This window comes from Rattus norvegicus, chromosome 8 (genome assembly GCF_021556685.1).
Source record: "Rattus norvegicus strain SHRSP/BbbUtx chromosome 8, alternate assembly SHRSP_T2T, whole genome shotgun sequence".
Classification (NCBI taxonomy): Eukaryota; Metazoa; Chordata; class Mammalia; order Rodentia; family Muridae; genus Rattus; species Rattus norvegicus.
In genome coordinates, this window is record NC_141541.1 from 61,770,328 (window position 1) to 61,796,168 (window position 25,841).

At 38.9% G+C, this 25,841-nt stretch overlaps 1 protein-coding gene, 1 long non-coding RNA gene and 1 other non-coding gene across 8 annotated transcripts in view; 2 read left to right on the top strand and 1 right to left on the bottom strand.

Annotated features, from left to right (window-relative positions):
* Cul5 (cullin 5) overlaps nt 1-25,841 on the bottom strand; it is a 53,720-nt gene that overhangs the window by 26,049 nt on the left and 1,830 nt on the right. The window contains 6 exon segments of one of the 2 annotated variants that reach the window (NM_022683.1): nt 5,924-6,004; nt 6,087-6,232; nt 7,544-7,685; nt 9,456-9,632; nt 13,768-13,867; nt 16,922-17,031. In NM_022683.1, the coding sequence (NP_073174.1) occupies nt 5,924-6,004; nt 6,087-6,232; nt 7,544-7,685; nt 9,456-9,632; nt 13,768-13,867; nt 16,922-17,031 (756 nt within the window). 2 annotated transcript variants of the gene reach the window in all.
* LOC120094160 (uncharacterized) overlaps nt 1-25,841 on the top strand; it is a 64,872-nt gene that overhangs the window by 22,853 nt on the left and 16,178 nt on the right. For 2 of the 5 annotated variants that reach the window (XR_015627678.1, XR_015627680.1), the window contains exons 4-7: nt 12,745-12,815; nt 14,497-14,604; nt 15,062-15,112; nt 16,956-17,063. This is a non-coding gene — a long non-coding RNA (uncharacterized LOC120094160). Of the gene's footprint in view, nt 1-12,744; nt 12,816-14,496; nt 14,605-15,061; nt 15,113-16,955; nt 17,064-25,841 lie in introns of those variants that run through there. The other 3 variants (XR_015627679.1, XR_015627681.1, XR_015627682.1) reach the window with 3 other exon arrangements.
* On the top strand, nt 3,735-3,863 carry LOC120094468 (small nucleolar RNA SNORA61). The gene has a single exon (XR_015628307.1). It is a non-coding gene; the product is annotated as a small nucleolar RNA SNORA61 (small nucleolar RNA).

The window sequence follows — 25,841 nt, forward strand, 5'->3', positions numbered from 1 at the left end:
TCTTCTGCTTCAGTAAATTTTGCACATAAACATGTTGTTATTGGCAATCCAGAATTTTTAAATTCCAAAAAATCTAGCCTGTCATGTTTCACAATGTTTTAAAGACAGGTTTTAAATGCAATACTATTTTTTAAAATGTTACAGAGCAGTAATTCCACATACAGTAGCAAACCCCTAAATCCCAGCACTTGGGAATCTTAGGCAGATGAATTTCTATGAATTCAAGACAGCCAGTTCTACAGAGTTTAAGACCCCATCTCCAAAACCAAGAAAGTCATAAAACAGTACAAAAAGTGAAACAAAATCAAAATATATCACACTTCGAAACAATGATCATTATTTCATAAAACTTTTGTTGTAGATATATACAAATAAATTACAGACATACATATAAATATATATATGCTCCTTTATGTATGAAGCTACCTAAACATAAGTGTATTCCTTACTGTGGTTCACAAGAGCTAAATGGGAGGTCAAACTGAAAGAACAAGACAATCACACAGAACTTCCTAACTGCCTCAACGAAAGGAATTGTGTAGACGAGGCAGTTTCCAGTTTAAAACATTCAAATATTTCTATAAGTATCTTGTTTTACTTCTTTATGTGTATGGGTGTTTTGCCTGTATGTATATCAGAGCACCACTCCCATTCCTGGTGCACAAGGAGGCTAAAAGAGCATGAGAATCCCTGGAATTGAAGTTATAAATGGGAGCAATCTGCCTTGTGAGTTCAGGAAGTAAGCCTAGGTCCTCTGAAAGAGCAACCATCTCTCCAATCCTCACAAGTAGTCAGCAGCCTTATAAAGCATCTTCTTAATATATGGAGACATGGGCCAAGTAGGGATGGTGGTGTGTGTCTGTGACCCCAGAACATGGGAGATGGGAGGGGTCAATCAAGACTCATGGCCATCCTCAACTACACAGGAAGTTAAGAGACAGCACGTGCTAAGTGAGTCTTAGTGTTAGTCTCAGGAAGTGAGAGAGGTCAAACTACAACACTAAACAGCTAATTCACAAGCATTGGTGCTACACTGGAAAAATAGGACTGATTTTTTGACATCCAATTTCTCTTGTTATACTAAGAGAACATGCTTATTCTTGGAGTACAAGTTCAATAAAGAAACACCAGTCCTTTTTTTTCTTTCCTTTTTTTTTTTTTTAATGAAACAGGTTTTCCCTGTATAGCCTTGGAACTCCCTCTGCAAACCAGGCTGCCCTACAACTCAGAGACTCACCTACCTGTCTCCTGAGTGCTGAGATTAAAGGCATGCACCACAACATCTATCTTTGATGAGCCTGTAACCCTTCTGTGAACCTAATTATATACCCACAGTTATGTGTATCACTCAAAAAACAGAAGAATACATGAAAGAAGTTCAGTTGATAAATAAGCACATCAGTGAAATATCTCCATCCTTGCTACACTCAGGAAACTTCACAAGGACAGGACTGGGCTTTATCCACAGCTACAGTCTCAGTCTCGCACACAGCTGCTGGTGGGTAAAGGACAAAACAGATTCCAACTTCTGTTCCACTCTGTACGACTACTTTTAATAATAGTGAGTCTGACATATAAGCAAAGGCCAGACTAGAATTGGAAGGGCCTTGAATTAGAAATAGGAATCAATGATTTTTTGGGTTTTGGACCCAGGTCTGCGTAGCCCTGGCAGTCCTGGGACTTACTATATAGACCAGGCTGACCTGATCACAGACATCTATCTGCCTTTGCATGGCAAATACTCTTCAGATTAAATAAAGATAAAGATAAAGATGGTTTAGATAAAGAAGGATTCAGAGTGATATATTTGAAAAATTGGTATGAACTTACAAAAGAAAGCAACAATAAATATACCTAGCTTCATCCATAATTTAATTTTTAAAAAAGATTTATTTTATGAGTAAGAATTTATATATGTGTACTGAATGCATGCCTGGTGTTTGTGAAAAGATAGCATCAAACTCCATACTGAAGATACAGAACTGTGAGCTGCACTGTGGGTGCTGACAGCAAAATCTGTGTCGTCTGCTAAAGCAATAAGCGCTGTTATTCACAAGTCACCTCTCTGTACCACAGTGAGTTTTAGTTTTAACCTGCACTTTATGTGTACAGGTGTTGTGACTGCAGGCTTTCGGTAGGTTGGTAGGAGGGCCAAAAGAGGATGCTGGTGTTGGGATTCCCTACTGACAGCTGTGAGACACCACGTGGGTGGTGAGACTCAAACCCAGGAACTAGTGCTCTGGACTGCTGAACATCCCTCCAGCACCAACTCAATGTTTAAATGTACATAAAGTCTTTTAAAATGTATCACACTGGGAAACTGAAGATTATAAACCAATAAAATTTAGGTCTGTACAGATAGATTAGAATAAGAACTATAACAATTCAAAAGTCAGTTTGGAATTAAATAGTAGTTTGTATATAAGTAATACTCTTTCTTCAGCAGTCTCTTTTCCAGGAGATTCTATCCCAAAACAGTGTGAAGTGTGAGGAAAGATGTATCTGTAGTTGTGTTTACAAAACTAGGCATTAAGGGTATCCCAGCAAACTCTTCCTAAAAGAAACTTTAACAATGAAAAAAATGGCTCCCAATAGAAAATATTACAGTGTATTTCTATTGTAATTCTACAATAGTATTGAGTCAGTATGCATGTGCAATATCATAAACTTCTTTTAAACATGCCAGAGTACAGGAAGAAAGAGATTAGGGAGGGAAGGAAAGAGGAAGAGAAATGAAGCAAATGAGTAAGATAAAATGAAACAACTGGGGGGCTGGAGAAATGGCTTGGTGGTCTATAGCACTGCCTGCTCTTCAGAGGTCCTGAGTTCAATTCCCAGCAACGATATGGTTGGTAGTTCACAACCATCTATAATGGGATCCAATGCCCCCTGCAGGTGTATCTTAAGACAGCAACAGTGTACTCATATAAATAAAAATAAGAAAAAAAAATGGAATGAAATGCCGCATTTAAAAAAAAATGAGACTGGCATTTGCTATGCTACTATTTCTCAGTAAATCTGATGAGAAGGACCTGGCTCACTGGCAGAGTGCTTATCTAGCATGTACAAGGGGTATGGTTTGATAGTCAGCAGTATTAGAAAAAAGAAACAAAATAAAATGTATGTGTGGGGCTTTGGAAATGCTATGAGGCCTAGTAACTATAAGGTAGAGAGAAGCAAGCCCTGCAAGCTGTCCTTCTGAGCTCCAGATCATGCCGTGGCACACGTGCTCCTATACACGCACACACTTAAAATAAACATAATGACAGGAATTAAACTCAAAGTTCTCTTACCCCTAAGATTATGGTACAGACCCTATCTATTCAGAAATCATTTAGAAAAACATTTTCACCAGGCAAAAAGAAGAAACTCTAATTTCCTTTCTTGCTTCAAAAATGAGTCGCATCCTATACCAAAAAAGTCCATTTCTTGAAAAGAAACCATGTAAACATTTTTTTAACATTCCTTCTATACTATTTATCAAAATACTGCACTTCCTATGTGAAAACATCTGGAATGGACGGATGTTCAACCACCTCTTTCACCTCAGATTCCCCTTCTGTCTCCATTTGCAAGCTTCCATGAAGTAAAAAACCCTTATTGTCAAATGCCACCAGCTCCTCCTGATTTGTTTCCCAGAGAGCAGTAATCTATCCCCAGGGCTCTGCAAGGTGGAAGACCAGGACTATTCAAGGCTGCCATGAGCAAGCTAGCACTTAGAAAGGAAGGAACACACCCACCGATTCCCCTTCCCATGGGATCTCCACGCTGGTCTTGGTCGTTGTAAAAAAGGAAGAGTACACTGAAGCTGGCCTTGCAGCAATGCAGTCTGGTGTAGAGCAGCAGGCCAGATTCAAAAACTCCTGGGCACTTTGCAAAATAGAGAATCAAAAATGCCCTTGGGCAGTTGTATTGACAGAAAAGAGAGAGAGAGAGAGAGAGAGAGAGAGAGAGAGAGAGAGGGAGAGGGAGAGAGGGAGAGGGAGAGAGGGAGAGGGGGAGAGGGAGAGAGAGGGAGGGAAAACGAACACATTCACAGTTCATGAAGATGAAAGATGAGAGAAGGCTACGTGATAGGGCACCTTTTCTTTTAGTGGGATTCAATTAATTGCACAATTAATTCTACTCCACTGAAATTCAATGAAGGCAACAAAACAGATTTGGTTATTATTAGTTATATAAATTTGTAAATATTTACTTTGCCTCAGCTGTAAAATAAGAGTTAAGCTAAAAGTTACCTACATTATATTTAAATTTTTGGAATTATATTTTTACTTGGGGAGGGGACAGCACGTGTGGAGGTCAGAGGACAACTTGCAGGTACTGAGGACTGAACGTAAGTGGGTAGTACTCTGGGTGGTGTGCAGTGCTCTACTTCTGAGCTATCTTCTGGCCCAGGATTCTATTTTAACACTATCATCAAAGTCCTTGACCAAACAAGGACATCTGCAATGTATTCAGAAGTTTACTCATTTTCTATATGACAAGCTATTCTCAAAGTTGATTTCTCTTGGCTTCTTTGGCTTGGTTAAGATCTTTTCCTTCACTGTAACTAGTGGCATCTGCTTCATTTCTAAACAATCCCTCATCCTCCTCTTTTTGTCTCCTCCTTCTCATCATCCTGGTGTCCTCCTCATTTTGTTTTGTGTGGCTATTTTGGGTGACAGAAATCAAATCCAAGGCCCTTAACATACTGAAATACTGAAGGCTAAGGTATATTTAACAATTTATAAATTACAACATATTTGCCTGTTCAATTTGTTTTGGTGTGTGTGTGTGTGTGTGTGTGTGTGTGTGTGTGTGTGTGTGTGTGTGTGTGTACATTATAATAAATGTGTGGAAATCAGAGGACAGCTTTCAGAAGTCAGTTCTCAAGCTGCTTAGCAATTCTCTTGCCTGTCTGCCATCTTGCCTTAGGAGTGGTGGGATTACAAATGTGTGCCACTGCATCTGGCATTTGACATGGGTTTAGGAAATTGAACCCAGATCATGGGGCTTTCATTTTTAACTCATAAGTCACTTCCGTGGAGCTTTTGTTATTTTTAAAATGTTTTATACTTAGTTGCTCTGTAGCAGCACAATTCAGTTGCATAGCAAGCACAGTACCCAAGGAGTAACTTCTCCTGGCCAGAGAGCAATTCTGATCATGGCGTTCCTGTTTAAAAAACATCCTATGACCCTGTCTTCCGAGTATGTCCAAGCCTAGCTACAAATTTCTGTAAAATTTTCTATAAACAACTGCTAAATTAGTTCTCAACTTCTCACCCTTTCTTTCCCAGTATCAAAATTACTTTATGAGTAAAATCCACACATACTATGAGTGATGAGCAAACAGCCTTCTGCAAGAGAAGACGTGCTATAAGACTGTACTCAGTGTCTATTCCAGCAAATAATAAAGTCAGCCTCAATACCAATCAACATAGAAGAACTTTTTAGCTATGTATAGAACATGTGATTTTGATATAAATAATAGATATTTAAGGAGGAGGACTAATGCTGAAATATTGTATATACATTGAATGCGGTAAAGGCCAGAATGCAGAATAAGATATCTTTGCAGATGTACTTTTCTCAACTGGGAAGAGTATTATAACCAGTTACCAATACTAGTTAAAGACATACAATGAGCAGTGTGGGAGGCTGGAGAGATGGCTCAGCAGTTATGAGCCCTGTCTGCTCTTTCAGAGAATTCAGGTTCAATTCCCAACATCTACTTGTTGACTTACAACATTCCAGATATCTGAGACCATCTGGCCTTCAAAGATACCAGACACAGACAGTGCATACACACATACAAGTAGGCAAACCACTCAATAAGTGAAATAAAATTAAAACTAAGAGCAATAACAAAAGTGGTTCATCTGCCGTCCCTGTGCTGCTTGACTTTAGACAGTTCCAGGAAGTACACGATCACATTACTTACTGCTTCAACAGAGTTACATTCTCGTCTTGTTTCTAAGTATCGGAGTGCTCTTTTTTCTTCTTCTTTTAATTTAGCATCTGCCTGTCCAGAAGCAAAATAGCAATCATTTTAAGACTATCAGCAAACTAGTCAAAATTACAAAATGTACTGAATTCTAACTTACATATTTCATGTAATTCTGTACACCATTTTGCTGTAAATATGAGGGTGCCTGAGTTCTATAAAATCTCTCTGTTGAGTCCAAATATGCCTTCTCAAAATTATCCCTATAGATCTGAAGCTTGTCCTCAGGATTAGAACAAAGATTAACTGAAAGACAGAAAATAAAGTTACTTTTATCATTTTTGAGTATTTCAAGAATGACATGAATAGCATACTGAGGTGTGGTGATATGAGTCAAAAGTTCCAAAGATCATAGCACAAAGCAGTAAGCTAACAAATATTATAGTCATGTGGAATATTTTATTTTTTAAAAGAAAAGAGACTGCCTTCTGAACTGATGGTTGTAACTGAATCTGCAGGAATAAACAAGGATTTGCATAGTCAGGATAAGAAAATCAATACCCAGAAACATGAAAGCTCAAGTGTACTGACTAAGCTGCCTAGGAGAATGGAAGTGAAGAATAGCTGTGGAGACTCAACTCTGAATTTAGCATGAGATACCCCTAAGCAGAAGTCTGGTGTTGATGGTTCACAGGCAAAGATACTCGCTGTCAAGCCTGAGAGGTTGAATTTAATCCCTGAGTTACACATGGCAGAAAGAACTGAAGTCTGCACACGCATACAGCATGGCATACACGTGTCCACACACAAATAGATAAAAACAAAATAAAGTGGAAAAAAGGGGGTTAAGGATATAGTTTATTAGCAGAGCTTAGACATAGCACATATCAGGCGCTAGGTTTAATTTCCAGTACTGGAAAAAAAAAATTAACTGTAAGAGGATGATTTCAAAAGTCTGGGTGTAGAATTTAAAGAGGTCTAGACCAACAGCAAATGAAATAAAAAGAACACTTTCAATGATAATAGTAAAGAAAGTCTAAAGACTTTAATTAAAACAATCAAAATAGGATAAAAACAATTAAAAAATAACTAAAAGTTCGCTTACTCCAACAAATACATCTACTGAAGTTTACTTTGTGTTAGGCATACTAATTCAGTGAAATGAAGCATCAGTAAGACCTTTGAGAAGTAGGAAGGGTGAAATGAGGCACGCGGATGAGCTTGAAGGTTAGGAAGCGCTCTCTAAGTCAGAGGAGACAAGGTATTTGAGTAAACAGGATGAAGCATTATTAGAATCTGAGAAGGCAGAGAATCTGCACAGAAACCTAACTTCTGAAAACATCTATATAAAACAACGTTTCCTTTTAGGAGTTGTAGGTTGCAATGTATAGTTCTCTGGTTTAGGATACCAGAGAGTAGTTAACCAAGAAGTTAATAAAGAGAAAATATGAAAAATACATTTGAATTTAGCAGTTTTCTCTGACACAGAGTCAATATCATTTGTATAATGTTGAAACTAAAAAGTGTATGGCACAGGAAGAAGGTGGGAGTCTGACCAAATCATAATATCCTAAGATTTGCAGAATGGAAATGCGATTATAAGAGTTGAGAACATACCATAGGACTCTCGCACTCCTATGACCAGCTGGGAATCAAAAGCTTCCCCTAATCTCTCAGCATGCACCAGCTTCATTGCACTATCCTGGAGTCTGTTCTTTATATTCGAAAAAATCGACTCATTCCACGTATCAAGCATGAGCTAGGAAGTAAGAAAATACAGCATCATTTGCAGTGATTAACATCTCAAGTACCATACACACAAGGTTCAGGACAAATGGAGAAAAGGAAATCCTACTACTGTATCAGCAGTGTTGGGTCCTTTAGGAAGTCACATTTTATTAGCCAATAGTAAAGAACTAGGGCCAACATGATGACACACCTTTAATCTGAGCACTCAGAGGCAGGAGTTTGAGGCCAGCTTGGTCTACATAGTGAGCTTCAGGATAGCAGGAATATACAGAGACTTTATCTCAAAAAACCCCAAAAAACAAAAAAAACTTTTTCTTCAGAATACAATTTGGTTTCTAGCTCTATTTATTTCCTTTCCCACATGCAAAATACTAAGAGGCAAATTTCTAGTGGTTCTAAGACGCTCACATGCATGTCTGTGCTAGTTGCAATAAAAATGTATACATCTTCCACCACATGATTATCAAAGTTATAGAAATAAAGAATACACACTGGCAACCAAGACCAATGCTCCAAGTCGCTCTGTTGGTAACAGGGAGAGCGGTGACAACAGTTAATTCTGTGACTCTCACAACATACCCTGGACTGCACCGTGTGTTTCCACAGATAATTAATGCAACACCAACAGTCCTGAAGTAGGAATACCACTTCTCTTTCTATGGTGAGAGTTGGGGCCTAGCAGGCAACACTAACATGTCCACATCTGAACCCAACAAATATCATCCCAGAAACAATGCTCACATAAACCAGTAAGCCTCACAGTAAATTTAAAAAAAATAGAAAAAAAAAAAAAAAGGAATAACAAAAAAACCAAGAGGGTAAGATTATGGGCTTGCATCTTCAAAGGCTTTTTCCCTTTAAAAAGAAATGTTTCAATTTGTAGCAAATTCTAGCACTGAAATACCATGTATATCTAATGTTATAGTATCTTGCATAAAGCAAATTTCAAGAGTAGGATGGGATGGTAACACCCAGACAATTCTGGTATTGATCTTCTAACCTAACCATCACAGCAGGGTTTTTGTAATTCAAATGGCAGGTTTTGTTTTTCACCTTTTGCTGAGGCTGAGCTCAGTGGTAGAGCTTATGCAGCATGTATGCGCTCACACGCTTCCATTCATTTCTCACTAGTAGGTAGGTAATTGGTAAATAGGTATAGATATTTAAAAAAAATAATTTATAGTTGAAAGAAACCTTGTGACAAACATGACTAGACTAACTATAAAGATGACAGCTGCTTAGCACAATTAAAGTTAGAAGAAATGAGTATTCAAAGAAAAAATGAGTAATTAATTCACAAGAAGATAAAGTATAAAGAAATAGCACAAAAGATACTGAAGATAAAACTGGAAAAAGCCAAAAAGGAAAATTGAGGTTATGTTTGAAAACACTTATAGTTTAAGAGAACATACAAAGATAAAGAATGCTGAAGCTAAAATGTATGAGTGCAAGAAAAAGTTTCATAAAAAACAAACCTAACAGCTATAAAGAGACTGCATGCGGGCTGGAGGGATGGCTCAGCGGTTAAGAGCACTGACTGTTCTTCCTGAGGTCCTGAGTTCAATTCCCAGCAACCACATGGTGGCTCACAACCATCTGTAATGGGATCTGATGCCCTCTTCTGGTGTGTCTGCAGCGACAGTGTATATAGAATAAATAAATCTTTAAAAAAAAGGGTCTGCCTGTGATTAGCAAGACCTACATAAATCATAATGAACACCTTCCTAAAGACATTTAGGGCATTAAGAGACATCAGGAAACAATGGGGTAAGACACATACCTTTCGAACAATACTGTCTTCCATATTTGATTTTTTATTGCTGCTTTGTTTACCCAATAAAGTCACCTCTAGTTGACAAAAAGGTTTTGGTAAAATATCGCACTGGGTGAAGAATTTTCGCCATTCAACAATATATGCCTTTAGCAAAGCTGTGTCATCTTGATGGCTCAGTACGCGCTGAAAAACAAAACTGTATCAGCTTGGAATGAACCTAAATGCTTTGATGAATAAGGACAGTATGCAGTCAAGCGACAATTTTAAAACATGATTTGTTGTACAAATACTATATTTAAGAGAAACCAAGCACATGTCCTAATAAATATTCTGTACATAAATGTTCATAGCCACATTGTCTAAAACAATCAAAAGTAGGAAATGTAAACCAGGCATGAAAACATTTACTATCCCAAGTAAAGACTGCTCATAAAAGATCAATCAGTTTATGAAACCCAAGAGCAGACAAACTCAGAGGTAGAAAATTCACGTGTAATGGTGAACAGGGTTTGAGAAGTAACAGGGAGTGTTTGCCTGTTAACAGTACAATGTTTCTTCAGAGGGTGGTGAAAATACTCTACAGTTAGTGGTTGAGGCTACTAACCCTCTCCAGCATATACTTGAGGGAAGTGTTTTGTTTCTAAGTTTTTGTTTGTCTTCCTCACTCCCTTTTTGAGCCAGGGTACCCCTGAGCTGGCCTGGAGCTCATACATGAGGCAGTTGGCTTCCAACACAGCCACCAGCCTGCCTCTGCCTCCTGAGTACTGGGATTAAAAAGGTATGCCCTACTGCAGCCAGTTAAAAGTAAATCTTATGACAGGTAAAGTATTTCTCTTTGCAGGGATGGAATTGGTGCTGAAGTTATACCTAGAGCTTAAACATGCTATCTTAGACTTCACTTAAAGGTGGTCCTCGATTTTCCCACTGCTCACACTGGGCTGATTTTGTGACCAGCTTTAACCACACAGAATGTTGCCATTACAAGCCTAGACCTGATGAAATCTTGTAGGTCCCACAAACACCTTTCTAGGATGTTTTCCTTAGGAATATGAGATAATTTTTCCAAGAGGAAATCAGCCCTGAGTAATACATATTTAATTATGCTCACTTGGACCACCTGACCCTTGCAGACCCAACTACCAATGCATTAATGAGCTTGAGTGAAATTAATTGAGGCAAGCCCACATTACTAAACCAGACAACAATGAACAAATAAATTAGTTGTGTTGGGTTGGCTGATACAGTTCAAGCATAGATTGCTTGCCTAGTATGTGTGAGACCATGGGTTCCCCAGAACTGAAAAAATAAGCCAGTAAAATAAAATGGTTAGGTACTCTTTAAAATAAAATCAGGCTTGCAAATGGCTCAGCATCAAAGGTACTTGCTGTCAAATCTGACAACCTGAAACAAACATATTAGAAAAAGGAGACTGACTCCCATGGGGTGTCCAATGACTGCCACAGGCATACCATGGTAGACAAGTGTGTGCATACACAAAAAACAAATAACTAAAACTGTAAAAACCAGTTTAAAGAAAAAAATATATCTTTTCCTAATAATTTCTCATGTCCTATCTACTTTTCTTTTGGCTTGTTTTTCAAGACATATATATTATATACATATTACATATATAATCTATATTAATAATCTGATTCTTTATGATCCTACTTCCAGAAATTAAAGTGTAAACTTTGTTAATTTGAAATAAACATTATGTACTTTTACCCAAAATCATTAACAAAGAAGCTGATGTTTTCTAGGGCACAAATTAAATTGTGGTACTTGAAGCATTTAATTTTCTAAGACTTTAAAATAGTTTCTATGGGTAGTTCTAGCTGTCCTGGAACTAGCTTTGCAGAGCAGGCTGGCCTCAGAGAGATCCACCTGTCTCTGCTTCCCAAATGCTAGGATTAAAGGTACACCAAACTATCACCCAAACTCCTAACCCCAGACAGACAGAGTTTTCATTAAAGTAATTTCCTATGAGATAAATTATCATTTAAAATTTCTAAGGCAGATCCTTGGAAGGTCAAGTTTGAGGCCAGTCTGGTCTACAGAGTGAGTTTCAGAACAACAGTAAAACCCTGTCTCATAAAGCCAAAACAGACAAACAACAACAACAACAATCAATCAATCAATCAATCAATCAATCACTGGAGAATAAGAAGTTCTGGTCTTGTACTTTTCAGATTCATTTATCTATGAAGAAAAGTAATCTGCTCTTCAGTTGCTTCTCAAACATTAGTGATACCACGTTTACTCAGAAACAACACACTATCTTTGAAGTTATCTTTTTCCCCCCAAAAAGATGGTGTTAATAAGAACTTAACCAAAATAATACTTATTATGTAATTAATTAAATGCCTAAGTAAGATTTGTCTTCATTTCATTAATACTAAAAACTTAGCAAAACCTGAGTGCTGACTTCAGCTCAGTCGCAGCGACACAAAATGTAACTCTAGGGATTTTACAATCTTGAAAGAGAAGTATCTGAACTTGAAGGAAAGTTACTTCCCACTTGAGGTGGCCTTAGTCATGAGGAAAAAGAATCTGACCGTGAGCTCTATCTACCACTGCAATAACCTACAGTCTCCCCTCAGGCAGCATCTGTTCTGCTGAGAGCCCTCCAGCAACTGGGTATATTCTTGACTAACCCTCCCAAGTACTAAGGCTCGAACACCTGCCAACGTGCATAGTTTCTGCGGTGCTGAAATTTGAGCTCGGATTCTTACATGCTGGTGGTGTACCAACTGAAGTATGTGTCCTGCCCTTCTTCTAGAATAATTGAGGATAATGTTCTTTTGACAGAAATATGGGAAAGCTAATGACAATCATGTCATTTCAAAATATAACAGATATGTCTGTCACAAGTTCTTGTGAAGGCACTTGTTATGGGAAAGTCTGGCAACCTGAGTTCCATCTCTGCAGCACACACACACAGGAAGAAAGAACGAACCACTTCAAAGCTGTCCTGATCCCCACATGAACACGGCAGCTCATACTTCATATACATACATACATACATACATACATACATACATACATACATACACACAATCACAAATGAATAAATATAAGTATTTTTAAAAGTTATTATGTATTTTTAAATTACTTCAGGAACTTGTCTTCAAAATCATAAAATAATATAGCTTCATATATTGTGCATGTTCATGTATGAGCAGGTATTCATGAATACACATAAACATACATGTGTAGGCCAGAAGAGGTTTGGAGGTTTTGTTCCTTAGGTGCCACCTACTTTAATTTTCCTTCTCTCTTTCTCTCTCTCTCCTAGTTCTCACTGGGCATGGTAGCACACATGTTTAATCCAGTACCAGCAAAGGCAGGTGGAGCTCTGAGTCCAAGGTAAGCCTGATCTATGTAGTGTGTACCAGGACAGCCAGGGCTATGCAGAGAAACTCTTGTCTCAATAAACAAAAGAAAACCAAAAAGTAGTTCTCACTGGCCTGGTAGGATGGGGATCTAAGTGTCTCCACTTACGCAGTGGTCACATTACAAATAAATGCCATCGTGAACAGATTATCATTATTATATTCATTTATTTATGTGCAGGGACGGGTATCTCCCCACAGCATACATATAGAGGTAAGAGGACAACTTTTACCTTGTAGGTCTACCATGTGGGCCCCAGATATTAAACTCAAGTGTTGTCAGGTTTGATGGCAAGTACCTTAATTCACTGAGCCATCTCACTGGCCCACATTTGGCTTTTTCAAACTCCTATCCTTGTGCCTGCAAGCCAAATTCTTTACCAAGTGGGCCATCTCCCCAGTCAGATATGCAATTTCAATATTTATTTTTAATTATGTGTAGTTGTGTATGTACCTGATGTGAGTGAAAGTGTCCATATGAATTAGAGATACTGGACCCCTGGAGGCAAAGTTACAGGCAGTTATGAGTGTCTGATATGGGTGCTAGGAATCAAACTGCAGTCCTCTGTGAAAGCAGTGTATGTTCTTAACCACTGCCTCTCTAGCACCAGATACTAAGTTTTTAAAGCAATCCAAGGGGGCTAGGTATGGTGGCATATACATTTAACCCTAGCACTAAGGGAGTAGATCTTCCAGTGTGAGACCAGCCTGGTCTCCAAAGTGAGTTCCAGGACTGCCAGAGCTACAGTGAGACCCTGTCTCAAAAACCAACCAACGAAAACATACAAAGCAGTCTGAGGATGAGGCTGTGGCTCACTGATCCAGGCCATGCTTACTTATCAGCCAAGTGTCTAAGGCTCTGGAACTGACATCCAGCACTAACAAGAAAAAAATTAAAGTTAACATGGAAAATATGCAGAACTTACTGCCTGTGCTTGCTTAATAAATTCAAGGATATCTTCTTTTAAAGCCTGATGAATTTTTGATGAGCCTTTATCATCCCAGAGACAGACAGCATGTACATCCCTGTAAAAATAAAGCAGACCAGGAGTGAAACAGGCACACAGAGAAGCATTCTCCTTAAGTCCTACGTTAGTACAGTTTCCACAAACCACTCTTTGGAACTAAGCACTCTTTGGAAGGTATCTCGAAGGTAACTTTCTATTATTTCCATTGTTGCTGCTTTCCCTTTTGTTTTTGTTTTGTTTTGTTTTTTTGCTTTTGCTTTTTTGTTGTTTGTTTAGACAGGGTTTCTCTGTCTAGTCCCTACGGTCATAGAACTTGCTCTTGTAGACCAGGCTAGCCTCAAGCTCATAGAGAACCACCTACCTGCCTCCCCAGTGCTGGCATTAAAGATGTGCATCATCACCCCCTAGCTGTTCTCTTTCTTAATTCTCTATTAGTTGTACAGACACTTATTACAAGCCAGGTGGTGGTAGCACAAGCCTCTAATACCAGCACTCAGGAAGCAGGAGCAGGTGAATCTGAGTTCGAGGCTAGCCTGATCTACAAAGGGAGTTCCAAGACAACCAGAGCTACACAGAGAAATACTGTGTTGAAAGACAAAACATAAAACCGAAATCATTACAAAAGTATGACCCTGTCTCCTAATCTCTATCTCCAAAGTTAATTGCTATAATTTCTCTGTTACCCAGGGGTGTGGTGCATGCCTGCAGTCCCAACACTGGGAGGCAGAGAGAGGAGGACCCAGAAAACTTGCAGTCAGCCAATTGAGTCAACATGGTGAGCTCCAAGTTTAGTAGGTAAAAGACTTTGTTTACTCCCTTCTACCTTGTTTACTCCCTTCTATACCAATGCATGCATCTCTCTGTCTCTCTCATACACACACACACACACACACACACACACACACACACACACACACACACACACAAACACACACACCCCATTTCTGGGGGTCCCCATGTTTGCACTACAAAAACTGTGTCTACTGAATCCTTTCCCTAGCCCCTGACTATACTTTGATCGTAATTTTTCCCAGCTCAACTACATGGTAATTGATCTTAAAAGGTTTTGAGTATGTACTAATATTTAATGTGTCTATGATATAACTTAGTATCTTTTTCTATTGCAACATAAACCTATTCTTAAAAGTTGTGAAGTTTGGGGATTTCAACCTGATCAACTCATAAACATTATGTTTTTCTAGTTGCTTGTAATGCTGTATTTCTATTTAAAAGAACACTTTTGTTCTCACAGCTCTGAAAAAATGAAAAAATTGATATAAAACCTGGAAAGATGAAAGTTCAGGTAAAAAGAACGCTCATTAAGCTGTACTTTTTCAAAACTACTGCTGAAAAATTTCTCTTCTTCAATGCAAATGGTTAGAGTTGATTTCTAAGCTGCTGTGATTGCTTTCCATTCAGACGAAATCATACCTACTGGCATTGCCTAGGACACAGCTGAGACAATTCCTAGTTCTTTCTGCACATGCCTTGCAGAAAATTTTGCAAATTTTGCTCACCTCAAAATTTCAGTGTGACAGGTAAGCAAACTGAAACTAACACAGGAACAGTCACCTGATGCCAAGGCCTGGGTTGAATTAGCTGGCTGAACTGGGAAGCCCAACGTGGATAGCTTCCCAACACTGGCTTTGCTTGCTAACAAAACTGTGTCTTCTGGAATTAAACAGGCTTGTGTCCAATGCCCTGACCCTAGATACTACAGACTATAGTCCTGGAAGCTTTAGGCTCTGTGCCTACATTAATGTTTCAGCCTTAACTATGTTCCTGTTCCCACCTTCCCCAACCCAGTACTGGGGTTAAACCAGGGTCCTGTCCATGTTAAGCAAGTATTCTACCACTAGAACAAAAGTTAGTTTTAAAAAAGGGGGTGGGGTTGGGGATGCTACAGAATGGCTCAGTGATTAGGAAGACCTGTTTGTTACTCTCCTAGGACTGGGTTTCAGTTCCCATCAGTCACATGGAGGCTTACAACTCTTCAAGCCATCTAGCATACTCTTCTGGCCTCCTCAGGAAGCAGGCATGCACACTATGTACTTGTATATATGTAGGCAAAACACTCATGCATAATAAATTAAATTAGCAGTTCACACAGAAACTGAAGAAGAAAACCACTGGCTTTCTAAGGTAAACCTTGTGGATAATAAGTTGTTTAAATCTGCTACACTGCCTCAGACACTGTTTTCTAGACATCTGGCCAAGGACTAAGCAGCAACAAAACAGATCTGAGATTCAATTCCTTAGAAAAATCTGTTTGTAAGGCTAGCCTTAGTCTGGAATCTGAGAACTGCCAGTTTCCCACATCTAAATAAACCTTCCCGGAAATGATAACACTGGTTCATGTATCTAAACTGTTAATACAAACATCCTGAATTTATACTAACTCTTCCTAGGAGTCCAGAGTTTGACTATATAGCCACTTCATTAACTCTTTTTGTTTTTTTTTTGTTTTTTTTTCCAGAGCTGGGGACCAAACCCAGGGCCTTGCGCTCGCTAGGCAAGCACTCTACCGCTGAGCTAAATCCCCAACCCCCTTCATTAACTCTTAATAACATATCACATGTTGTCAACACCTTGCTGCTGAAGAAATTAAATGTCCCATGACTGGAGAGACGTCTCAGCAGTCAAGAGCACTTGTTATTTTTACAGAGGAGCTAAGGCCATTTTCTAGCTAGCATCCACATGGTGGCTCACAAACTCCATTTCCAGGGGATCCAAGACTCTCTTCTGTCCTCCATCAGTACCAAGTATACATATAGCACATACACATACATGCGAGCAAAATACTTATACGTATAAAATGAGATAAACAAATCTAAGAAAAAAATGTAATGCCCCAGGTGAATCCACTGGAAAAGGACTTTTGGAAATTTGTGCTTTTAATCTCCTCCTTAAATCTTCCAATTTCAGCCCTTTTGCCTTTTCCCTGTATGATTAGGTTTGTAAGGTCAGAGAACCTAGACTCTGTCTTGGGAATCTCCAAGACAGCCAGTAACAATACACAGGTTTTCTTACCACTTAAACTCTTACTGTCAATCCAGTATGTAAAGCCACCAAAACCCGCTTTGTTAACAAACAGAATTACTGGATTACTTACGAAAACAGATCAAACCACTGCTGCTTTGTTACAGATTCCTGGCGTAAAAGCTTCAAAACAATTGGACGCATGAAATCCCACTTGTCTTCAAACTGGAGAGAACCTTTATTCTTAAAAATAAAAAAGATAAAATATGGTTTAATTTTAAAGTAATTAAATATAAAAGTCTTACATACATTTCTCTAAAAATATATATTTCCTAAGGAAAAATAAAGAGATCAAATTTAGAACAAATACCTTTCTAAAACAGAGTTCTTATAGGCTTAATTTTATAGCAGGGAATCAAAGATAACTATAAACACAAATCAGAAATTTGTGGAATTATAGGTCAGAATCACAGCCTGTACATGAGTCCCTGGGGTCATCCTAGGAGGAGGGGAAGAAAGAGACTGCAAAGACTAAAACCTAGTGCACAACAGCATACAGGGAAGAATTTGTTATAAAGAGTGTGGCCTTTCCTCTTGGTTCCTTCTGGTAGATACTCCCCGGACAACTGGAATGTCTACCTAATATGAACCTTAGGTCCTGTGTAAGGGACAAGATAATAAATGTGGTTTTGGTAGGGGACTGGCAGAGTCAACATGGTCTCAATATTGGGGCTGGCCAATTTAAAAGACTAACAATGTAATTGAGAGAAGGGCTTTGTGTCAATGTAGAGTCCAAAGTATCCATGGACATAAACATTCTTATCTTTGTGAAGAAATTCCACACAAATTGCCAGGGAAAAAGTTAGATTAGCTTCCTTAGGCATAATTCATGTATATTGTCATACACTGACCAGAGGGAGGACAACAGAAGCTGTACCTCGGGCCTCCTAGACTCCATCCTATAGGCCTCTCTCTTAAGCTGATCTTGAACTGAGTGCTGCAGCCATATAACAAATAACAGTAATTATGCCAGCCTGCAGTAAAGCCTGAGTCTTTCTGCTGTTGAAGATGAATGGATATCTTACAGAGAGACTTAATCCTCTAATTTCGTAGCTGTATTACATTCTTCACACTGCAAAGCTGTCAGCTGAAGAGATAGCTCAGCAGTTAAGAGCTCTTGTTGCCCTTGCAAAGACCTGGGTTTAATCCTAGACCCACGCTAACACATGACTCTCTGCAACTCCACTTCTACGAGATCTGACGCCCTCTTCAGGCTTCCAGGGACACCAACCATGCACACAGTGCACATACACGCATGTAAAATACTTATGTCCATGGAAGTATCATTTTTAAAAAATCAGGAGGAAGGGAAGCTGGGTGAGGTGGCACCCACCTCCCAGAATTTACGAGACAGAAGCAGGTGAAGGTCTGAGTTCAAGGTCAGCCTGCTCCACATAGTGAGTTCTAGAACAAGCCATAGCTACAAAGACCGGGTTCAAAAGAAACAAAATAAAACAACGCTATAAATCCACAAAAGCCCACCAGGCAGTAGTACACTCACCTTTAATCCCACTGTACTTTTGTGGAGTTTTTGTTTTTTTTGTTTTTTGTTTTTTTTTTTTCCAAGACAGGGTTTCTCTGTGTAGACCAGGCTGGCCTCAAAGTCCGAGAGCTATCCACCTCTGCCTCCCAATGGCTGGGTTTAAAGGGATGGGCCATTACCACCTGGCTTACTTCTAATTCTTAATATATCACGTTACATAAATAATTATCAAGTGACAAAGAAAATATCTGTATACCTGTAAAAGTCTAAAATTTTAAGTACTTTTGATCCACTGTTGGTTAAAATCAATGCTAAAAGAAAATGCCTCATCTAACAAGCTAATAAAATCTTGGCATCAAATTTGAGAGCAACACGAGACACAAAGGAAACATATATAAAGATTTAAATGAGCATTATCATACTGAACATTAGTCCATCCTAAGCATTTTGTCCTACGAACAGTATCTTATTAGGAGAAAAACAAATTAGTCACAGCACCAAACAGAAAGAAGGAGCAACTTCCTATGTACCAGCCAAGAGCTTAGCTCCTATTCTAGCTAAATGTATTCATATGACTTGTTCTGGCCAATAAAGTTCATTTCTTTTCTTTTTTGACTCCCCATTTGTTTTCTAGTAGAGCAGCACTAAATATTTTATGAAACTCCTGATTTGTTTTTATATACTTTACTTAAATTATATTAATTTTTATGTCTTCCAATGTGGGTACATGAGTGCCATGGCGTACATGTGGAGGTCAGAGGACAATTTCTGAATTTAGGTTCTCTTCTACCTTGAGAGTTGCAGAGGACTGAAGTTATCAGGCTTGGCAACAAAAGTTTTATTAGCTGGTCTGACTTGTCAGACCACACAAATGTTTTTAAGGATACTGCTTAGTCCAATCATTTATTGCTGGATTTTTTTTTGTTGTTGTTCTATTTGCTGACCTTTATTTTGGAGTAGCGGTGGCCATCCTGGAATTTGCTCTGTAGACCAGTCTGGCCTTGAAACTCACAAGAGACCTGCCTGTCTCTGCCTCCCAGTGCTGGGATTAAAGGTGTAAGCCACCACCGCTTATCATAGATTCTTAACCCAATCATATACTGCATGAAATCTGCAAACCTCCTGAATTATACTTCAGAAACCATTTTCAACATATCCTCTGACAACCTACATCAAATCTTCTGGTGTAGTAACTTTACCTAAGATTCCTAAACCTACCACAGACCTACTGAACCCACTAGAATTCAGAATCAGCATGCTTATCAAATGATAAATTCATGTAGTTGTGAGTCAGTCTATGGCACCAAAACTTATGAACTACTAACCACCATCATATAAAACTAAAAGGAAGTGATGTTTCTTACACTCACTTACAAAGGTTACCCTAAGTTAGTCTGTTGCTCCAAGTGCCTACTGCTATCGCTTAGTAGTATTATATGTAATATATACGTATATATACTATATAATAAAGACACCTGAGAGATGTGCCAACATTAGCTGAGCCTTTTTCCCTTCACCAACTACAGAATTTAAGTGAGCCAGGCACAGTGGCATAGAACATTAAACAGCACTCAGGTGGCAGATGCCCGAACTGAGTTCCAGGTCAGCCTGATCTATAAAGTAAATTCCAGGACAATGAAAGCTACACAGTTAGACCCTGTCTAAACAGAAGAACTTAGGTAAATTGAAAGGTTAATTTTTGTTCTCCTTATGGAGCTAGCTAATGAGTTTAGCCAGATTTGTGATCCTAAATTATACATTATGTAAGGCTAACTTTATGCCTGGCTATCTATTATTTTTTTCTACTGCTACTATTCTCCTGTAGCTTCATTTCTCCTTCTAAAAAAATATATTTTATATTTTATGTATGTGTGTGTCTGTATGTGTGTATGTATGTGCATGTGTGTAGCTGCTGTAAGATACCAGGTGAGTGCTGGGAACAGAACCCAGGTATCTAACAAAACAACCAGTGATCTTTTTTTTTTTTCCTTTTCTTTTTTTCGGAGCTGGACCGAACCCAGGGCCTTGCACTTGTTAGGCAAGTGCAGTACCACTGAGCTAAATCCCCAACCCCACAACCAGTGATCTTAACTGCTGAGTGATCTCTCCAACCACTATCCCTCCCTCTTTTTGAGACAAGGTTTCACTATATACCTCAGATGGTCTAGAATTTTCCATCAAGACCTGGCTGGCATCAAACTCAGAGATCCACCTATGCACCCAGTGCATTCCATTATACTCCCTCCTCTCTCTGCCCTTCCTTCCTGAAAGGGGTATACAAATAAATTATAGAAGGACTCTTACAACTTCCTGGCTCTAGCAGAATAGATTCATAATCTCTTAATACTTTTTCATTTCAACTAAGTCATTCTACACAGGCACTTTCGGCAATTATAAAATTAAGCAATGTAAGTCTTACAATTAACATTCAAGAAGCTACAGAGTATTATTGCATGATGGCTCAGTTGGTACATACTTGCCTTACGAAAATGAGAAGACATGAGTTCAAGCTTCCAGAACCCTTATTTAAAAAAAAAAAAAAAAAAAAAAAAGGCTGAGCACTGGGAGTCAGATCTTTGTGAGTTTGAGGCCAGCCTTGTCAACAAAGCCAGTCCAAGACAGCCAGGGCTCTATTTCTCAGAGAAACCCTGTCTCAAAATAAATAAACAAGCAAATAAATAAACTCCCAAAGCAAAAAACGGAGTATGGTGGCATTTCTGTGTAATGTCAGTGCAAGTAACCAGTAGTAGGAGCATCCCTGAGATGCCCTCCCAGCCAATCTTGGTTAACTGGCAAATTCTAGGCAAGTGAGAGCAGAGCCACTGTCAAAAAACACAGTGGACGGCTCTTGGGGAATGACACTTGAAGTTGACTCTGGCTTCCACATTCAAACATATGCATGTGCACATATTTGCATATGCAAACACAGTATCCAGTCTTCAAATTTCAGCTCCAATTCTTTCTTCCTAGCTTTCTTTAATCATCCCATCAAAAATATTTCTCAATATGTAAAGGCACAAATAGCACATAGTAACATCTCTGAAACTTCTGCCTTAAGAGAAAAACATCAGTAAAATTGTCTTGAATATGACAAATTTCCATAGAGCATGGGCATTATTATATATGTCTTGGTATTCCTTAGGGTACCCTTGCCTGTTGGTGTCTAATAAACAACTTTAAGGATGAAGAAATTTGGGCTGGAGAGACGGCTCAGCGGTTAAGAGCACTGACTGCTCTTCCAGAGGTCCTGAGTTCAATTCTCAGCAACCACATGGTGGCTCACAACCATCTGTAATGGGATCTGATCCCGTCTTCTAGTGTGTCTGAAGATAGTGAATGCGTATTTATATGTAATAAATAAATCTTGAAAAAAAATAAGAATGAGAAATTGGAGGTAGAGAGATGGCTCAGTGGTTAAGAGCACTGATCACTCTTGCAGAGGTCCTGAGTTCAATTCAGTAACGGGGATCTGAAGACCTCTTCTGGTGTGTCTGAAGACAGAGACAATGTATTCACATACATAAAATAAAGAAAGAAATCTTTAAAAAATGAATGCAATGGGTTTCATAAAATTTTAGCTTTATCAAAAAAAAATTAATTCTAGACATTTAGAATTGCTTGTATGGGGGCTGGGGATTTAGCTCAGTGGTAGAGCGCTTACCTAGGAAGCGCAAGGCCCTGGGTTCGGTCCCCAGCTCCGAAAAAAAAAAAAAAAAAAAAAAGAATTGCTTGTATGTCCTTTTATTTTCCTTATTTCCAAATGCTGAAAGTTTGCACAGAGAAAAAACTGGGCCTTCTATCTCAGTTTCTTTCTTCATTTTTTTTTCTTTTTTTTTTTCTTTTTTTTCTTTTCCGGAGCTGGGGACCAAACCCAGAGCTTAGCAAGCGCTCTACCGCTGAGCTAAATCACCAACCCCTCTATCTCAGTTTCTTGTTAAAAGATCCAACTGAGGTGGTTTCAAATGACTGGCTTCATGGACCACATAGCTAAGCAAGAAGTGATAGGGTCAGAACCTTATTTTGGTCTAGAGATCAGATTAGCACTAAAAGATAAAACTATAAAAGAGGTATTAAGAAAGAGCTGAAGATTGAATCCGGAGAAATAATTTGGATGTCAGTGATTGGGGAAAACAGTAAAAATAAGGAGAGAAAAAGAGAAACAGCAGAGAATAAGAAATGATACCAGACAAGAGAATGAACCTTATCAAGAAGAATCTGGCTTGGCGATATGGATATTACTACTGTTCAGGCTCTTAACATCTGACAGTTTCAAGGTAACTGGATGGATCAATTAAGGGGAAAGAGGGCTACAAAGGGCTCACGGGCAAAGTCTTAGCAGAGTACAGGTTTATACAAGAGATACAAACATTCTTATGCTTAGACAAGGGAAAAGAAGAGAGCAGCAGGAGGGAGACATATCACCAATTCCTGGAGGACACTGCAGGCTAAACACAATAGGTGCAGGGCAACCTGAAAAAGAGCTACGGCAATATGGAGACACCAGCAAGACATAAGGTAGTGAGTGACCAAGGGAAATAATTGCTAGTTAGTGTTCTAGGAACTAAGAGGAGTGAAAACATTTGAACAATTGCCATCTGGAGTAGGAGAATCAACTGAACTTGAAGAAAATGAGCACCCTGAGCTCAGATGACAATTACAAAAGAAAAAGAACAGGTAGAATTAAGTATCAGAAGTAATCCAAATTAGGAGATGAAACGGTACTATAAGAAGTTTGCTAGAGATGTTCTACAGCTAGAATGTGTAAGGAAAAGAAAAAAGATAAAGTTCCCACGTGAAAAGGAGTCAGACTTAACCAGTTGACAACTGTATGTTAAAATGCACTACGCACATCTTTCTATACTCAAAAGATTGCCAAGATCCAATGACAAGTTCACTTGATCATGATCCCAAATAAAATAAAATACTAATATGAAATGACTTAGTCAGGGTTTCTAATTCCTGCACAAACATCATGACCAGGAAGCAGGTTGGGGAGGGAAGGGTTTATTCAGCTTACTTCCACATTGCTGTTCATCACCAAAGAAGTCAGGACTGGAACTCAAGCAGGTCAGGAGCAGGAGCTGATGCAGAAGCCATAGAAGGATGTTTCTTACTGGTTTGCTTCCCCTGGCTTGTTCAGCTTGCTCTCTTATAGAACCGAAGACCACCCAGGGACAGCACCACCCACAATGGGCTGGGTCCTCCCACCTTGACCAATAGTTGAGAAAATGCCTTACAGCTGGGTTTCATGAAGGCATTTCCACAACTGAGACTCCTTTTCTGTGATAACTCCAGCTTGTGTCAAGTTGACAGAAAACCAGCCAGTACATGAAAACAGGTCTTATTGCATCATACTCTTAGAAATCTCATAAAGAACGTTTCTAATCTTACTTTCTCAAAGAGTACCAGCTATTTCTCTGAATTCTGTCAACTATAAAAACAAAACAAAGAACCCACCCCCAAACAAATAAAACAAAACAAAAATACCACCTTGCTTCAAGTCACAAGTAAACGGGGATTTACCCCCTTGAAGCGATCTGGCTCATAATTCAGTGTGTTTCAGGTACAGTTGGTAGATCTGGTCATGACTCAAACTGGTCTTATCTGGCCTACATTTTCCCTTTCTGACTGATGGACATGACAATTTTCTCTTTGGTAAGATCTACTTGCAAAAGTCCAAGGCATTTCTCTAATAAGTCAATATACTAATCCAACCAAAAAATATGCTAATTTGGCCACTCCCCAGTAAATCCTATATCTACTCAAGGTGTAACAGCTCTGCTTTATCTCATAAATTACATCATAGATGGACCCTGGCAGGTCCTCACATATTCCAAAGACAAACTTCAGCCTCCCCATTTTATTATTCAAAATGTATTTGGAATTCCTCCCTCAAAAGTTCCAATGACTCAAATAGGTAAATGTAGATTGATAACAGAATCAAATGTCTGTTTATTATGTCCTTCATATTACAACAGTACTAGCTACCTAATATCAGACTATAGGCCAGGCCTGGTGGGGAATACCTGAATCCCAGCCCTCTACAAACCTCTCTGAGCTAAGCTGGTCTAAATAGTTGAGTACTGAGGCCAGCCAAAGCTACAAAGTTCTGCCTCAAAAATAAATACTGTTCATTTAGGACATCTGCTTCTTCTCACAGTCATTATCTCACAAAATCATCTTTTTGAAAATTCATATTTGGCATCTGACTTCACTGAGTCAGTTACAAGTTTTCCAATGTATTGTTACGAAGTTACAGTACTTTTTCTTTCTGGTTTTGAGACAGGCTCTAATGACAGCCCTGGCTGGCCTGGATTCAGAGATCAGCCTGCCTAGCTTCGAGAATGTGGGAATAAAGGTGTGTGCTATCTGAATGCAGAGCTTTAAAAATCCTAGTGATCTTTAATCCTAGCCCAGTCAGGTAGGCTTTTCCATTTTATGTGTATAAACTACAGATAAAGATTTATAATTTCCTCAAGATAACAAACACTAGTGACTGGAATACTGTGTTTATTTTCCTAAAGGTCCTACGGAGAATATTGACTTTCCTAAGGACTTGGGATGGAAATTGTAGGTTGTACCTCATAGTTAGCCAAGTAATGAACAGGTCAAAAGTTTACAAAGAACCAGGTACCCAATTATTTCTTAAACACAATTCAAGAAATAACATAAAACACTGCTTATGTAGGTGTGAGTACATTAGTATGGGTCTTGAGAGCATCCTAAGCGAAAGCACAGGACTACAGGAGGTGTCCAGAGAGATGCTCCGAGGATGAAGTGCTTATTGTATGAGTCTCCTGACAACCAGAGTTTCATCTCCAGAACCTACCTAAGGATAGAGGGAGAGAACTGACACACAGAGCTGTCCTCTGATCTCTAACAACCATACAGTACACTCCCACATATACACACACTAAGCAAATTAAGGTTGGAGTGGGAGTGACCATGATGAACGTACACTATATGCATGTATGAAATTCTCAAAACATTAATAAAATACATTAAGACCAAAAACCCCCAAAACCCTAGGGGCCAGTAAGCCGGACAACCTCAGTTTGAGCTCCAGAACCCAGACAGAATGGGAAAACTCCCAAAAGTTGTTCTTTTAGCCAATCAGTGATGCTTGCCTTTAATCCTAGCACTCGGGAGGCAGAGGCAAGTGATCCTATTGAGGCCAACCTGGTCTTCAGGGTGAGATCCAGGTCAGTCAGGGCTACACAGAAAAACCCTACCTTGAAAAACAAAAGACAAAAAAATTGTTTTTTTGACCTCTATTGGCATGTCTGCACTCATGTACACATTAGAAAATTTGAAAAACATAACCGTGTAGAGTAAATCTTTCCTGCGAATTAGTCTATAATGTAGCCTCAGCTGGTCTCAACTCACTACATAACCTAGTCTGGGCTAGGTCCTCCTGCCTCAGTGACCCACATCATACTGGGAATGACCAATACCACCAGGCCCAGTTTCAAATGGTTCTTCTAGTGCTTTAGCGTACTGATATTAAGTG